The following is a 16,512-nucleotide window of genomic DNA, read 5'->3' on the forward strand; positions in this document are numbered from 1 at the left end:
CCAGGGAGGGCCCCCCCACCCAGAGGCCCTGAGCTGGGGCTGCAGCTGTGCCCTTTCTCTACACATCCTCGGGGTGTGTCGGAAGCCCTGGCGCTCAGCTCCAGGGGAGGGTGCCCACGATTTCAGCCTCCTGGGGAGACACCCCGCTGGCCGGGCCTCCGGCAGACGCCCCAGCACCCCCTCTCCTGTGCCTGACAAGGCTTGGCAGGCAGCGAAGGAAGCGGAGATGCAAAACCTGGTGCTGCTCCGGGGGTCTGCGGAGAAGTACCGGGCATGGAGGGTAGGTGAGGGTCAGGGGAACCCCCTCTCCCCTCTGCTATGCCCTGTGGTTGCCAGGCAACCCAGAGAGGGACCCCTTCCCCCCGCCAGCCCCACCGCTGTTAGGTTTGCTGGCCATCAGAGGCATGGGAGGGACGCAAGGATGCCTATGGGTTCTCTCAGGCTCACCCCTGACAGTGCTCAGCAACCAGGGGCGGTGCCAGTACTGAGTCCAGGTTGGCTGCATCCAGGACAAGTGCTGAGCCACTGTACAATCTCTCAGGACCCATACTTTTAACTTGCTAAACTCGTCTTGATGACATAAAAGTATATGCAACTATACGAAGAATGCCAAAGAGTGGGAAACGGACGTGGAGCCACATTACAGGCCTGAAATGTTCATTTCAGGGGCTGGAGCGATAGCACAGCGGGGAGGGCGTTTGCCTTGCACGCAGCCAACCTGGGTTCGATTCCAAGCATCCCATATGGCCCCCCGAGCACCGCCAGGAGTGATTCCTGAGTGCATGAGCCAGGAGTAACCCCTGTGCATTGCCGGGTGTGACCCAAAAACCAAAAAAAAAAAAAAAGATGTTCATTTCAATCCAATGGCAAGTCATGATACCTCAGTATTTAAAAATCTGAAGTCAAAATGACCACATAGTTCTGTCCTGTCAGTATTCTACGAACAGAACCAGCAGAATAGATGGATATGTGTATGATTCTATCGTTATGATTATTGCCGTAGAATAAGAGTGATATAATCATCGTGTTAGCGTAATTCTAGTTCCTGCTAGTGCATTAGGAGATTTATTGAAGGATTGGTTCCTGCCACACTGACAAGCTGAATGACACCCGGGGGACCTACGATAATCGGGGAATCGGAGCAGGAAGTGACTTTGTGGTTTGGGGGCATTTCCTTCTTTTCTGAGCCCCTTGTCCAATTGCTTCAACTAACTGGACAAGGCGTGCCCAGATTTTTGAGGGAAATCTCTCCGTGTCAGTAAAACTTGTCGATGTAAATCCCCAGAGTTTTGTTTTATTTTGGGTCACGCCTGGTGATCCTTAGGGGTTATTGCTGGCTCTGCACTCAGGAGTCACTCCTGGCGGTGCTCATGGGGCCATATGGGATGCTGGGGATTGAACCCAGGTCGGCTGCACGCAAAGCAAATGCCTTACCCGCCATACTTTCTCTCCCGCCCCAATCCCCAAATTTTTAAGGCAAGCCCAAGAACAGGCGTTTGTCCAAACTGGGGTGCCTACACCTTGCCAGGCAGCCCCAAGATCAACCATGGCTCCCGCTTCTCCGAGAGCCCTCCAGGGGCCCCGTCTGTCCACGGTACTTTCGAGGTTGGTACTGAGAGGTCAACTTGGCCAAGCTGACATTTTCCAAGGGGTGGAGCTGGATGTTCTCGGTTCTCAGTGGGCACGTACCTCGCGCTCGCCCTGGTCTCTAGATTAAGCTAGAACATCATTTTATTGGCAGGGAGCGTCCCAAGCAGCTCTCCGGGGGCCCAGGGGGCAGTGCTAGCTGTGAATATGTGCTCAGGGCTCTCCCGAGCCACACCGGGCAGTGCTCGGGGCTGGCGCCTGGGACGGAAGCAGAGTCCAAGCGCCCCTAAGCCCCTGGTGCCCTGTCCCCGGCACCCAGCGCCCTTGTTCCTGATGCACAGACTCCCCCGAGCTCCCATCCTACACCCAGCTCACCCAGGGCTCTGCTGCCGGCCCCTCTGTAAATAGCACAGGAATAATAACACAGGACGTGTAGGGAAGGCTGCGGTGCGCACACCTACCCCGGGCCACACCTCGTTCCTTCCCACGGGGTCACTCTGGGTGCAGTTCACCGTCCAGGCTGATGCGGGGGGGGGGGAGGGCAGCTGTGCATTCTTCCCCTCTCCCCAGTGCTCTGCCCCCCAGAGCCTGTGAAATGCAGTTTCCCTGAGCTGCTGATGGGCTGATCTAGCAGGGAGAGAGCAGGCGGGGCTTTCAGAGGGTCCCGGGCAGCCCAGAAGGTCCCGGCTTACTGCCCCCCACTGCTACCACCAGGGAAGGGCAGCCCTGAGTCCTTTGCTTACCCACACCTGCCCCCAAGCGTCCAGCCCTCTGGTCTGGGCGTGGAGCGTGTCCTGAGCGGTGACACCAAGCAAGATCCAGAGAAGGAGACACGAAGGCCAGAGGGAGGTGTCTGAGGCCTGGGTGCTGGTGACCGGGCCGGGGTCCGGTCCCCAGCAGTCTCCTTCTTGGCTAACTGGGTGGCCCCGGGGCAGGGAGGGCTTTGGCCGCCTCGCACCTTCGGCTTCCGCCTGCTCCATCTGACGCCCCGTTTATCCTCTCTGGCTCTCCAGACGGAAGTGCCGTCTTTCGAGGCTGCTTCCGCAGGCCCGACAACCTGTCCCTGGCCTTGCCCGTGACCGTGGCCATGCTCAACATGTCCGTGGACAAGTGTGTTGACCTCTGCACCGAGAAGGTGAGCCTGGGGCCCCGTTTCCAGAGCTTGGGGAGGGGCATGGACCCCCATGCCTGGCGGGAGAAGGGGTGTTCCTGTGACCTGTGATGGGGAGCACCTCTCGGGGGGCTCTCCCAGCAGTGCCGGCTTGAGTGGACCCCGGCGTTCGGCATCCTGCGGGGAGGTCTTCCCCCGAGGCGGCCATGCTGAAAGCTCACATTGGGGACAGCGTGTAAACAGGGCCTGGGCCATGGATGCCCCCAGCACGGTCGCCCGTCCCAGCCTGTGGCGGCAGGAGGGCCCCGTCCTAGCAAGGATGTGGGGGTCCAGGGCTGTGCAGCATCTAGGCCTGAGGGCACCAGCGATCAGGTGGCCTGGATGTCCTGGGGCCGTTCTCGGCCGAGGCTCGGGGTGGCAGTCACTCTCTGGCTCAGCCACCCCGTCAATTCTGCAAGTTCCAAAGCTCAGCGCCAAATCAAGACCTTTTCTTGCAACTTTGTGGCCCTTGTCTTCCCCACTAAATGTAAAGGGACTCTCAGGGTTTAGAAAACTCAAACAAGGCCAGAGCAATAGTCAGGCAACCCGGGGGTTGGGACGGAGAAGGGACCACTAAGTGAATGATGCTTGGAGGGCTCGCTCGGGATGGGAGATGCGGGCTGAAAGTAGACTATGGACCAAACATGACGGCTGCTTAGTGCCTGTACTGCAAACCATAACTCCCAGAAGCAGAGAGAGAGTAAGAGGGATTGTGCCTGCCACAGAGGCAGGGGGTGGGAAGGAGTGGGGGTGGCGGGAGGGATACTGGGAACGTTGGTGGTGGAGAATGGGCACTCACCATTGTATGACTGAAACGTAACCATGAAAGTTTGTAACTGTATCTCAAGGTGATTCATTAAAATAAAAAAAAATAGTAAGGCAGATAGGGTGATTGCCTTGCACACAGCTGACCAGGGTTCAATCCCCGGCACCCCATGTGATCCCCCGAGGGATGCCAGTAGTGACTCCTGAGTGCAGAGCCAGGAGTGACCCCTGAGCATCGCCAAGTGTGGCCCACCTCGCCCCCGATCAGAACAAAATGACCCCAGTCGGGTCCCGAGTGCTCCTGTGTCTGTGCTCCCATCTTCCGTCAGATGCTGCCATTCCTCCTCAGTAACGGTTAGAACCACGGCAGCTGTGTAGCCGGGCCCTGGAGCCAGCCACGCAGCAGGGAGCTTGCTTAGTTAGCGGGCTCTCGTGAGCAGCGGCTTCCAGTGGAATTCAGGGCTGGGGTCTGGAGCCGACAGCCACGGGTGGCTCCCCCCAGCTCCCACCCTGCCCACTTCCTCAGATGCTGTTCCAGGGGGCAGACAGGGTGGGATCTCTTGGCGAGGGCAGGTCGAGGCAGTGAGGGGCTGCACGGAGGATCCATAACACAGCTGGCATCGTGGGCCTCCTGCCACTATCAGACTTCGGGGGGGGGGTCACCCAAGTGGGGTCCATGGGCCTGAGACAGACAGAAAGGCGCTGCCATGATTGTTTTCACTCCTCCAGGGGGGGAGAAATCAAAGTGTCTTTCCCCCATCATGTTCCTCCAGCAGTCGCAACTTTCGCAGGAGAGTTGGGGGGCCCTCAGCACCCCTGCCCTGGCTGGTGTCTATTTCGAGTTGAGCTGGGTTGTTGGCTTCCAGTCACATCTGTCTGCAGAACAGAAAGGCAGGGATATCTGCTCCCTGAGTAGTACTTGGGGGGTGGAGGTGGGGGTGGGGGTGGGGGAATGATGCCAGGTTTGCTTTGAGGCGAGGGCTTCTGAAGGCCACTTGGCTTCAGAGAGATGGGCCGGTGGCTAAGGACAGGAGAGCAAGAGAGGCCACAGACAGAGTGGCCGGGGACTCGAGAGTCGTTTGCTGGCTTGCGGGGGTGACCGCCGTGCATACACGTATCAGGCAGCAGATGGTTCCAGGAATCTTCTCCCCCGCTAGTTATTTTCTATTTACTTTTAAAGGCCCTGTTTTAAAATTAGATGCAGGTTCCACCTCTTAGAACAAAGGCCGCTTCTCCCCCTGGCCTTGCAGAGCAAATTGCTGACATTCTGCCATCGGCCTCTGTTCCTTGATGATTCCCTACCACACCGTGTGTTCTGTATCATTCCCACACGTTTCCCATAACATTCACAAGCCCAGGGCCAGAGAGAATTGGAAGGAAGGAGGCGTTTGCCTTACACAAAGCTGACCCTGGTTGGATCCCCGGCACCCTCTGGGGTCCCCCCCACCCACCCAGCACCTCCCGGAAGTGATCCCTGAGGGCAGACCAGGAGTAAGCTCTGAGCATCACCGGGTATAGCCCAAACCCATCAACCCCAATCGTCTGTGTCTTCATATTCTTGTCAAGTTTTGCCGCTTGTAACCTACTTTGCCCTTTGACCAAAAGAACCTACTCAGACGCGGGGGTTTCGCTCCTAGTCCCTGACGCTTTCACTCTGGTCAGTTCCTGGGTCTGGCCCTGGCCTGGATGACCATGTGCCTTGTGAAGATCAACCCTGGCCATGCAGCTTGTCCCTGGAGTGATTGTGGTGCTTCCGGGGCGTTGATACAGGCCCCGAGAAGGTACCCAGAGTCTGTGTGTCCGTCAAACCTCCATAACGCTGGGGGACAGGAGAGTCCGAGGGTACCTGCACGGAGGGAAGAGTTGTCCGAGAGGACATGATGGATGAAGTAGGGGGACCCTCCGGTTAGGGGAGAGACACAGGAGGGGGCTGAGGAGCGTGACGGGGGTGCTCTGCCCGAGGGGTCGGGCGGCCCCAGGTCAGTGGCCTGTCCTCTGCCTCTCTCGCCTCCCCCAGGAGTACCCGCTGGCGGCCCTGGCGGGCACCGCCTGCCACTGTGGCTTCCCCACCACGCGCTTCCCCCTGCACGACCGAGAGGACGAGCAGCTCTGTGCCCAGAAGTGCAGCGCCGAGGAGTTCGAGAACTGCGGCACGCCCCGGTACTTCATCGTCTACCAGACGCAGGTCCAAGGTGAGCCGGCTCCTCCCGGGAGCCCCCGGCAGGCAGGGTGGCCCGGCAGGGCGGGGGCCTCTTCGGCCCTACCCCGGCCCCCACCGAGGGTCTCCACTCGGCTCCTCTCACAGCGATGGGGGGGATCCCGGTGGGAGGGGGCACCCGGGCCTTCACCACAGACCACCGCAGGCGCCTGGGTTAGCCGCCACCCTCCTGGGCCTGGCTTCCTCCTTCTGCACAACAGAGTTGTCAGCCGTTGACCGACCTCCAAGGGTCCTTCAGCAGTGAGATTCTGTCCCCTCTTCTCTAAGTTCCCTCTCTCTCTCTCTCTCTCTCTCTCTCTCTCTCTCTCTCTCTCTCTCTCTCTCTCTCTCTCTCATTTATTTATATGTTTTGCTTTTTGGGTCACACCCGGTGATGCACAGGGGTTCCTCCTGGTTCTGCCCTCAGGAATTACTCCTGGTGGTGCTCAGGGGACCAGATGGGATGCTGGGAATTGAACCCAGGTCAGCTGCGTGCAAGGCAAATGCCCTCCCCGCTGTGCTATTGCTCCAGCTCCCCTTTTCTTTCTTCGGGCCACTCCGTCCTTCTCTCTACTTCCTCTTCCTTTGCCATAGAACCCGCCCTTCCTGTCTCTCTCCAGTTCTCTCTCCAGCAGCTCCCAGTCTTTAATGTTAAAATGATAGCGGTGATGGTGCCTGTGGTGGTATGGTGGCGGTGGTGGTGTTAGTCATGGTGGTGGGGATGGTTGGTAGAGGGTGACACGGGGGTGATGGTGGTGGAGGTGGTGATGAGATGTTGGTGTTGAGGAGCTGGTGCTGGTGATGGTGGTGGTGGTGGTGGTGGTGCTGATGGTGGTGATGGTGGTGGTGATGGTGATGGTGCTGATGGTGGTGGTGGTGGTGATGGTGGTGGTGATGGTGGTGCTGATGGTGCTGATGGTGGTGGTGGTGGTGATGGTAGTGGTGATGGTGCTGATGGTGGTGGTGGTGTTGATGGTGGTGGTGGTGGTGGTGATGGTGGTGATGGTGGTGGTGGTGGTGGTGGTGTTGATGGTGGTGATAGTGGTGGTGATGGTGGTGGTGGTGATGGTGCTGATGGTGCTGATGGTGCTGATGGTGGTGGAGGTGGTGATGGTGTGGTCGTGGTGGTGGTGACGGTGGTCATGGTCATGGTGGTCACAGCATTGTGGAGGTGGTGGTGATAGAGGTAGAGGCTCAATGATAAGATTTCTCCGGAACCTCCTTTGTGCCCTGAGGGTCAAAGCCTTCCTCTGCATCTTCGCGCTGGTGCCCTCGTTTCTTCCCGAGGGCGAGAGCCAGACCCGTGGCCACTTTCTGGGGGGGACGTGAAGACTCAGAGCGAGGGGCTTGCCCCAGCTCGCAGCGCTCATAACGCAGCTGGACAGAAACATTCTCTGCGTGAGCAGGGTGGCACTGGGGAGGTGGCCAAGGAGACCCCCCTACAAGGTGACCCCAGCGTCTACCCGTACGGCCCCTGATGAGACGTCCTCTGCCAGGCTTCATCACCCTGGGGGACAGGATGGTTGTTCCCACTTTACAAACGGGGTAACTAGAGGCTGGCAAGGTTCCTTTCAGGGACTCGGGTGCAGGGCCTGGAGGGGCCCCTGGGCGTCCAGGTGCCCACCCGCCCCGTCTGTGCCCTGCTCTGCAGACAATCGCTGCATGGACCGACGGTTCCTCCCCGCCAAGTCCAAACAGCTCATCGCTCTGGCCAGCTTCCCGGGCGCCGGCAACACGTGGGCCCGCCACCTCATCGAGCTGGCCACGGGCTTCTACACGGGCAGCTACTACTTCGACGGCTCCCTCTACAACAAAGGTGAGAGGGCACAGCGGGGCCGGAGAGGCGGCTCAGCCGGTCGGGCGCTCGCCTGGCACACGGCCAACTCGGGTTCAATCCCCGGGACCGTATAGGATCCCCTGAGCCTGCCAGGAGTGAGCCCCGAGCACAGAGCCGGGAGTGATCCCTGAGCACAGAGCCAGGAGTGAGCCCCGAGCACAGAGCCAGGAGTGATCCCCGAGCACAGAGCCAGGAGTGATCCCCGAGCACAGAGCCAGGAGTGAGCCCCGAGCACAGAGCCAGGAGTGAGCCCCGAGCACAGAGCCAGGAGTGAGCCCCGAGCACAGAGTCAGGAGTGACCCCTGAGCACAGAGCCAGGAGTGAGCCCTGAGCACAGAGCCGGGAGTGAGCCCTGAGCAGAGTTGGGAGTGATCCCTGAGTGCAAAGCTAGGAGTGATCCCTGAGCACAGAGCCAGGAGTGTACCCTGAGCACTGCCATGTGTGCTCCCTCAAAAAATAAAGGTAAGTAGGCAGGGGCCTGAGGGGTGCTGGCCGGGCCAGGGGGAGACCTCCCCCAGGTGGGCATGGAGCACCCCTTCTGAGCAGCTCCTTCCTTCCCCCTTAGACCCACACGCATGTCCTGCGACTCTGAGTCCCTGCATTCACTGGATTAGACACATTTATTGAGCACCTACTATGTGCCTGGCCCCTTCCCCGGCACTTAGGTCACTGCACAAGTTTGCTGAGTCCCTCCTGTGTGCAGGGACCGAGACCCCGACACACCAGCAAGATCAGTCGTTTTTCAACAGCCCGTCCCTGACCCAGTCTTCCCGCTCTCTGCAGTCAGTCCTGTCCAGCCGGGGGAGTCATGCCACGTAACTGACAGCCCACTTGCCGGCGGGGTCAGGCTGAAAGGCAGTGCTCCACTCAGGAAGTGGAATTGGGTTTCCTTGGCGGGCATCTGTGGGGCGCCTACTGTTTACTGGGGTCTTCTCCATGCCGAGTACATTGGCTCCCACCCCAAGCCCCACAGCTTCACCCATCCATGGTGGACCAGAGCCCTGTTTGGCGGCCCGGTGGGCATCTGCAGAGCGCCCAGGACCCCTGGCCGTGGCCTGTGCCACTGCTCGGTGCCCAGAGTGGCCTCTGTCTCCTTCAGAGAAGGGGCCAAGGACGGGGGAGGGAGGGGGCAGGTGCCTCGGGTGTGAACGCTGAGACTGGAGAAGAGAAACGATTTGGCCCAAGTCACCGAGGTCTGACTCGATGGGCCGGCAGGGAACCACAACGCAGCGTGTCCCGGCTTCACAGTTCCCAGTGTTAACGTTCCACCTCACCGTGATGTCATTCCCGGGAACTGGAGCGGGGGCAGGAGTGCCGGTGGGTGTGCGGGGAGCAGGGTGCCGCCTCTGGGTGGGGGGAGAGGTTTTGGGGGGTGCTGATTCTACAGGAGAAACTGTCTTTGGCCGAAGACTGTTCCCTGGCTCTGTGACTTTGAGCAGGTTACTATGCCCCTCTGGTCCTGCGTCCGCAGGCACAAACTAGAGCAGGCAGGAAGGACCTGTCCGGGCTGCTCTGATCATTCATGATCGCTGATGCTCGTCGCGTGTGGCCCAGGGAATTAAAGGTCGCAGTGAAAATTAAAGACTTGATCAGAGGGTCCCGGCGAGGGTTCAAACGCAGAACAGCCTGCCTGGTTCTGCGCTGCCGGCGCTGCCTTGCGGGTCACAGCTGGAGCGGGGTGTCGGACTCCAGGGAAGAAAGGGACGGGCGCGTCTGGCGGCCAACAGCGTCGTGCTCATAGACAGCGCTGCAAAGGGCCTGGGGACAGTTCCAGGCGGAGGCGCTTCCCTCGCATGCAAATGATCCTGGTTCCCGCCCTGACACTGCACAGGGTCCCCTGAGCACCACCGGGGAGTTGCAGCTGAGCACAGAGCAAGGAGTAGCCCCTGAGTACCACAGGGTGTGGCCCAAACTGCTCCCCTCCAGCCCAACCCCTCCAAAAAAAACCCCACCAGTGCGGCAAGTTCAAACCGAGTTTAGGGGGTTTTGCTGGTTGTTACTGCAGTTCTTTGAGCGTCGGGGGTGTGGAGTGTCTTGGGGCATCTCCTTCGGGCCTGATGATCTGTCTACGGGCCGTCCAGGTTTCTCGTATGAGATTCGGGGGGCCTGGGGAGCCCCGAGGGAGAGCGTGTGGATTTCAGTGGACTGGACTCTGCTCCACGCTGCAGACCGGACCCCAGTCTCTCCCCGGCGCCCCTCCCCACCCGCCCCACCCCAGGCACGTCCTTCTCACCCGGAGGCTCACAGCGGGAACAGGGCCAGCTGCGACGCTGGCAGACACCCACTTCTCTCCCGGTCTGGGTGGGGTGGTTTAGCTGCCATCCTCAGGACCTCCCAGCAGCCCCTCGGGGCACCCACGCATGACCACTGACCCATTCCCCTGTGCCTCTGCGTAAAGTAGATTCTCAAAACTAAGAAGACTCAGACATTTTGGGGAAATTATTGTGTCGGGCACATAGTAGGTGCTCATGAAACGTGGCCTCAGGGAATGAGTGAGGGAAGGCTGGCAGGCATGTGGAATCCTGGGGTGCCCTAACTGGGACGGGGTGGGGGCCTCTTGGTGGCCCGGTCTCACCAGCTGTGTTCTCACCCCCTCCGGCCCCGGGGGAAGGGTTCAAAGGTGAGCGGGACCACTGGCGCAGCGGGAGGACCATCTGCATCAAGACGCACGAGAGCGGCCAGAAGGAGATCGAGGCCTTCGACGCCGCCATCCTGCTCATCCGGAACCCCTACAAGGCGCTCATGGCCGAGTTCAACCGCAAGTACGGCGGCCACATCGGCTTCGCGGCCCATGCGCACTGGAAGGGCAAAGGTATGGGGGGAGGGGAAGGGCCGGGCCTCGGGGTCGGGGGTGGCAGGGCCAGGGGTGCCTCCTTGGGGGAGAGCTGGGGGCACTGGGAGGGGCATGGGGGCGAGGATCCAGGGTAGCTGGCTGCCGAATAGGTGTGTGCTGTAAACAGAGGCACACACACACAGAAACACACAGAGATACAGAGATACACACAGAAACACGCATACATACACACAGTGACACAAAACAGAGACACACAGAGACACAGAGAGACAGAGAGACATACACACTTTCACACACAGAGACACACACACACAGAAACACAGACATAAACAGACACATATATACAGAGACGCACAGAGACACACAGACACATACACGAAAGTACAGGCATAGACACACATCTGCACAGACACAATCACACACATACAGACAGACATACACACAGAGACACAAGACACAGAGAGACATATCCACACACATAATCACCCACATACATATCAACACAGACAGAAACACACAGACACCCAGAGACACATAGACACACAAAACACACAGAAACACATGCATAGACACACAGTCACACAAATGCAACAGTATACACATATATACACAGACACACATGTAGCACACGGATGCAGACACAGACATCCAGGCACACAGAGGCCTACACACATAAACACAGACACACACACAGAGACCTACACATAAAAACACACAGACATACTCACACAAGTACACACAGGCCTACACACATAAACACACAGACACACAAGCACACACAGGCCTACACACATAAACACACAGACACACAAGCACACACAGGCCTACACAGACGCAGATACACACCCCCACACACCCCTACTCGGGCTCTGTGAGGTTCAGGACACACACACACTCCACGCGGGTATTTCTTGGGTTCAGGTCCCAGCTCTTCCCTTTCCGGAACCATCTTCCCCCCTTGACCCAGAGGACCCCCCTGTGAAAGTGGGGGTGTCGTCTCCTGCGGGAGGGAGGCTCTAGAAACCGAACCTCTCAGACCACTCCGTAGGACCGAGTGCTAGCCCAGCGTGCAGGCTGTCTGCCTAGTGGGCCGCCGACCTAGGTTCCATCCCCAGCACCCCATATGCTCCCCCTGGGCCCCACCAGGGGTGATCCTTGAGCACAGAGCCAGGAGTCAGCCCTGAGCACCTCCAGGTGTGGCCCAAAACCAAAGAAAGAAAAATAAACAAATCTGCTGGGCAGGGCTGGAGAGAGCCGGGGATTCTGTGGCTGGTGCGGCCAAGCCCAGCCCAGCCCAGGGACTTCAGGGTCCTGAGGGGCACTGTGGGGTCCTCCGGGCGTCTGAGCCCTTGGAGGTGTCTCCCCGTCCACCCCCCTCTGTCCTGCCCTCCCAGGACAGGACACGCTAAGTGGGTCACTAACTCATCAGCTGCCCGCTGCCGGCCACACCCCCATATCGATGTTATTGATCAGCCGCCAGGGCGGGGCTCTTTGGGGGAGTTTCCAGAGCGTTCAGGCATGCTCTGCCCCTCCTCCCACCCATCTCCCTCTCTCCCCGTGGGGGCGGGGGCTCAGACGCGTGGTGACACTTGCCCCCTTGCTGCCGAGAGAGCTGCAGCCAGTACTGTGGGGCCAGAGGGGAGCCCCGGGAGAGAGCTGCGGGTGCCAGGCCAGGAAGCTGCTGTTGCTGTGAAAGCACCAGGTCACCAGCTCCGGGGCCTGAGTCCTGGTTGCATCTTGGAATCCCGGGTGTGGGGGGTGGGTGGGGGGACTCCCCGTGTCCAGGCGATGGCCAGACGTCAGCACAGCAGGTCCCCCAGCTGGGCGCAGGCAGCACTGAGTGGGGAAACTGAGGCCCAGGGAGAGGCAGGCACCTGCCAGGGTGATGGAGTATGAGGTGGCAGGACCTGACCCCGGCACTCCACCTCCCGGGCACCCTCCTGGAATCCCCAAAGGCACCCCCAGCCTCACCCCCACCCCCAGGCCCACTAAAAGGAAGATGCTAGGATGGCGCTGCTGCCGGCCTGCTCTTAACCCCTGCAGCCCCCCTGAGGTCACTGAACCCAAATGTGCATTTTAATAAGATTCCCCCAGAAGCTCCAAGAGTTGCAGCTGTAGCACACCCTTGGCCTGGAATATCCTGCCCACACACAACCACACATGCACACAACCACACTCACACAATCACACACACACTCTTTGGGTTCCAGAACATTAATTTTACAGTCTCCCTGGAGTGGGTCCAAAGCAAAGTTTTATGTGAAATGATTACACAAGGTGAATTGTCCCAGTTCTGTTTAATGAAACAGAGACTGTGTTTAATGATTCTCCAGGGAATTAAGTGCAGTTCAGCTGTTAATCAGGCCAGGGGCTTCTGTGGCAGAAAGATAGGGGAGCAGCGGTCAGTGAGCCCGTGTGCATGCATGTGTGTATGCAGACTGCGATGTGTGTGTGCATGTGTGCATGCCAGAGTGTGTGTGTTTGTGTGCATGTGTGCATGCAGAGTGCATGTATGTGTGTGATGTATGTGTGTGCATGTATGCGTGCGGAGTGCATGTATGTGTGTGCATGTGTGAATGTGGGGTGTGTGTAGAGTTTTGTGTGCAGAGTGCATGTATGTGCGTGCATGTGTGACATATGTGCATGTATGTGTGTGGAGTGCATGTATGTGTGTGCATGTGTGAATGTGGGGGGTGTGCAGTCCTGTGTGCAGAGTGCATGTATGTATGTGCATGTGTGATGTATGTGTGTGCATGTGCATAAAGTGCATGTATGTGTGTGCATGTGTGCATGTGGAGTGTGTGTGTGCGTGCCAGAGTGCATGTATGTGTGTAGGGCATTTCTGACAGAACCCCTCCTCCTTACCGTGTCTGAGGCTGGCGTGGGCAGACACAGACCCTCCCCACCACGGCAGTTTCCCTCCAGCAACTGATTTAGCATCACCCTAAAGGCTGGGTCTGTGTTACTGGGCAGCCAAGCACCACCTCCCCTCCCTCCTCGAGACCTGGGTGGGGGGGACAGTCACCCCATACCTCCAAGGATGCTGTGGGGGTGACTCAGGAGCGGGGAACTTAAAAAAAACAGAAGCAGAACCGAAGCTCAGACTATATACAGGCTGCATTTCCCTCTAATCACTCAGATACAGCTGCTTTTACCCCATTATAACAGTGTGGGCCCAATTAGCCAGATAGATGGTAAATAATCTATTTTAAGGTTTGAAAATTTAAAGTTACTGCCATAAATATTTACCAAGCAGCCTGAGAACAAAACCCTCACAGCCATGCCCACAGCCGGAGTCTCCTGAGAGCCACTGCCCGCTGCACTCCCAGCGGCAGCGACCCCTGCTGTTCTCTCCACTCACCCATCCTCCCACCCTGAGAGCCCTTCGGCACCCAGGATGACAGTTACTACAGAACAACTATGACTGCACAGGGTAGCCCCGTGGCTAAAAGCCCAGACTTTGAAACCAGACTGATTAACCTCATAGCCCTGCCCTGCCAGTCATTCGCTGTGTGGCCTTGAGCAAATGCCTTAACCTCTCTGAGCCTCTAACTTCTCTTCTGTTATGTGGGGTGATGAGGAGGTGCCACTTCCTGGGGAGGGACACATGGAGTCAATAGCTATATACAACTATAGGCTTGGTTTGGGGGGCTACACCCAGCTGAACTCAGGGCTTGCTCCAGGCTCTGTGCTCAGGGATCATTCCTGGTGGTGCTCAGGGTGCCAGGGGTTGAACTCTCGTCAACCGTGTGCAAGGCCAGCTCCTCGCCTGCTGTGCCGTCTCTCTGGCCTGGGTGGACCCTGAGCAGACAGATGCCACGGTGGGAGGGACCCAGAAGGCCCAGCGATGTCAAGGCTGTCGTGATGGTAAATGATGACATCCACTGCCGTGGCCAATGACCAGTGGCCACTGGACCCACTGAGCTCACGCGGGCCCCATCATCCCTGTGTCCACAGAGTGGCCAGAGTTCGTGCGGAACTACGCCCCGTGGTGGGCCACGCACACGCTGGACTGGCTCCGGTTCGGCAAGAAGGTGCTGGTGGTTCACTTCGAGGACCTGAAGCAGGACCTGTTCGTCCAGCTGGGCCGCATGGTCAGCCTGCTGGGCGTGGCCGTCCGGGAGGACCGGCTGCTCTGCGTGGAGAGCCAGAAGGACGGCAACTTCAAGCGCTCGGGGCTGCGGAAGCTGGAGTACGACCCCTACACGGCCGACATGCAGAAGGCCATCTCCGCCTACATCAAGATGGTGGACGCCGCGCTCCGCGGCAGGAACCTCACCGGCGTCCCCGACAACTACTACCCCAGATGATGCGTCCCTCGGGGGGCGGCTGGAGGCTGCACCAAGCTGGCCACCCCCGGGGCTGCGTTAGCCTCCGCCGAGTTTCCTGCATGACGGTGGAGACTCGTGGGAAGAGACTGTCCAGACACCCACCTCGTCCCCACACGCTCCTGGAGATGGGAGAGGGCGTGGGGTGCGGGGGGGAGCTGCAGCCACGTGGACGCCACTCTGTCTCCAGGGGGCCCTGTCCACACCACTCTGACTTGTGAAAGGGGGTCCCCGAGTCGTGTGTGCTGAGTGTCCTCCCCTGGGCGGGGGCTTGACATGAGAGCTAAAGAAACTTGCTTTAAAAAAGTGTTCCCGGGCCCCCCTGCCCCACGGCTGAGCTTTTAAGGCCTCCCTTTCTCCTCCCCGCCCCAAAGCACTGGCACCAAGGGGGACCCCGGCTACCGTCAGTCTGAGGAGAGGGTCCAGGGATGCTTCCCTGTGGCCCCGGGTTTGGGACATTCTGGGCGGTGGGAGGCAGTGGTGCTCATGTGGGGTCTCCTGCATTGGACCCCAGCCCAAGGCCACACCGCTCCTGAGAAGAAACTCTGCTGGCCTCGTGCCCTCTCTGACCAGGATTCTGTCTGGCCAAGGCCCATGGGCTTGGGGCCTCTACTCCACCTCCAGGGCCCTCAGTTTACCCCACACACACACACACACTGAGGCCTGCAGCATCTTAGCAAGAGCCAGAGCCTCCATGGCACTGTGGCATGTGGCAGATCTGGCATTTGGATCTCACACGGCTCTTCTCGGGCTCCTCCCCGCGGCCCCTCCCCGCACTCCTGGTGTGGGAGGGGGTCCAGAGCACCACACTCTGAGCTCCCAACCCCTACTGAGCCACACCTCTGCAGCACCCACATTCCCTGGCCGTCAGACAGGGGAGGGGGGAACCTTCTTGTCCACGCGCGCCCTGTTCTCCAGCCCAGACATCAGACCAAAGGATTCCCAAGGACCAGAGCCCCCGACCGTCTCTCTCCGAAGGCGTACCCCCTGGGGCTCCCCGCTGCCCCCACCCGTGTTGCTTTTCCACCGCCCACCCCCCACACCAGCCCCCCACATCGATGCAAAAGCCATAGGTCCAGCCCTTTGCTCTCCCGTCTGGAGCCGTGTGGTGCAGGTGGGGGCTCCCTCCCAGACAGCCAAGAGACTCCGGAGAAGACGTGTGTAAAGAGATATATTTTTTTAAGAGGAATACGACTAATTCATTCCCCCCTCCCCCAACCCCGCCCCCCCGGGAACCCACCATGCAAAGAGAAGGCCCAGGGGTGGGGCTCGTGGCGTCCCTCCCAGGACCCCCTCCGCTGTAGGCAAGGGGCCCCTCCAGAGCCAGGGCTGGGGGTCTCTGAATGTATTTTGTACCGTGTCCCACCCCCACCGCCCAGGCGACTTCCTCGGCTTCTCTCTCCCCAGGAGAGGTTCTGGCCTCCCCTCCCCCTGGGAGGTCCCTCTCTGTGGGAGACTCGGCCCAAGACCCGGGCCCCTTCTCATCTGCGGTCACTTCGGACCACAGTCCTGTCTGTCTCTCTCTGAAGACTCCTCAGGTCAACACCGTCATTAAAAGCAAGTTTTGTTGATAATTTAACCCCCGTGGCGGAGTGTTGTGTTGGGTGAGTCCACACACGCGATGCTTTCCTGCGTGGGTGCGTGACAGAGGGGACACATAGATAGAGAACATCCTAAGGCACACAACACAACTGCTCTCATGCCTGTAACGGTCGCGATGGCCAGGACCCACGTGTGCAGCTGCCCTCTGTGCCACTCGAGCACGGGCCCCTTGGGGGAAGCCACAACGGTCCCATCTCTGTTGGGGGTTGGGGGATCCCGGGTGCAGGGCCACACCTGTGGGGAGGCGAGGGT

The 16,512-nt window shown here is 59.3% G+C and overlaps 1 protein-coding gene across 1 annotated transcript in view; it reads left to right on the plus strand.

Annotated features, from left to right (window-relative positions):
- WSCD2 (WSC domain containing 2) overlaps nt 1-16,237 on the plus strand; it is a 79,067-nt gene extending 62,830 nt beyond the window's left edge. Inside the window, exons 5-9 of the mRNA XM_055146771.1 lie at nt 2,601-2,722; nt 5,520-5,694; nt 7,351-7,515; nt 10,148-10,348; nt 14,288-16,237. Coding sequence (XP_055002746.1) covers nt 2,601-2,722; nt 5,520-5,694; nt 7,351-7,515; nt 10,148-10,348; nt 14,288-14,640 — 1,016 coding nt within the window. The 3' untranslated portion in view covers nt 14,641-16,237. The remainder of the gene's footprint in view (nt 1-2,600; nt 2,723-5,519; nt 5,695-7,350; nt 7,516-10,147; nt 10,349-14,287) is intronic.
- Nucleotides 16,238-16,512: the final 275 nt, after the last annotated feature.

This window comes from Sorex araneus, chromosome 9, assembly GCF_027595985.1.
Source record: "Sorex araneus isolate mSorAra2 chromosome 9, mSorAra2.pri, whole genome shotgun sequence".
Lineage (NCBI taxonomy): Eukaryota > Metazoa > Chordata > Mammalia > Eulipotyphla > Soricidae > Sorex > Sorex araneus.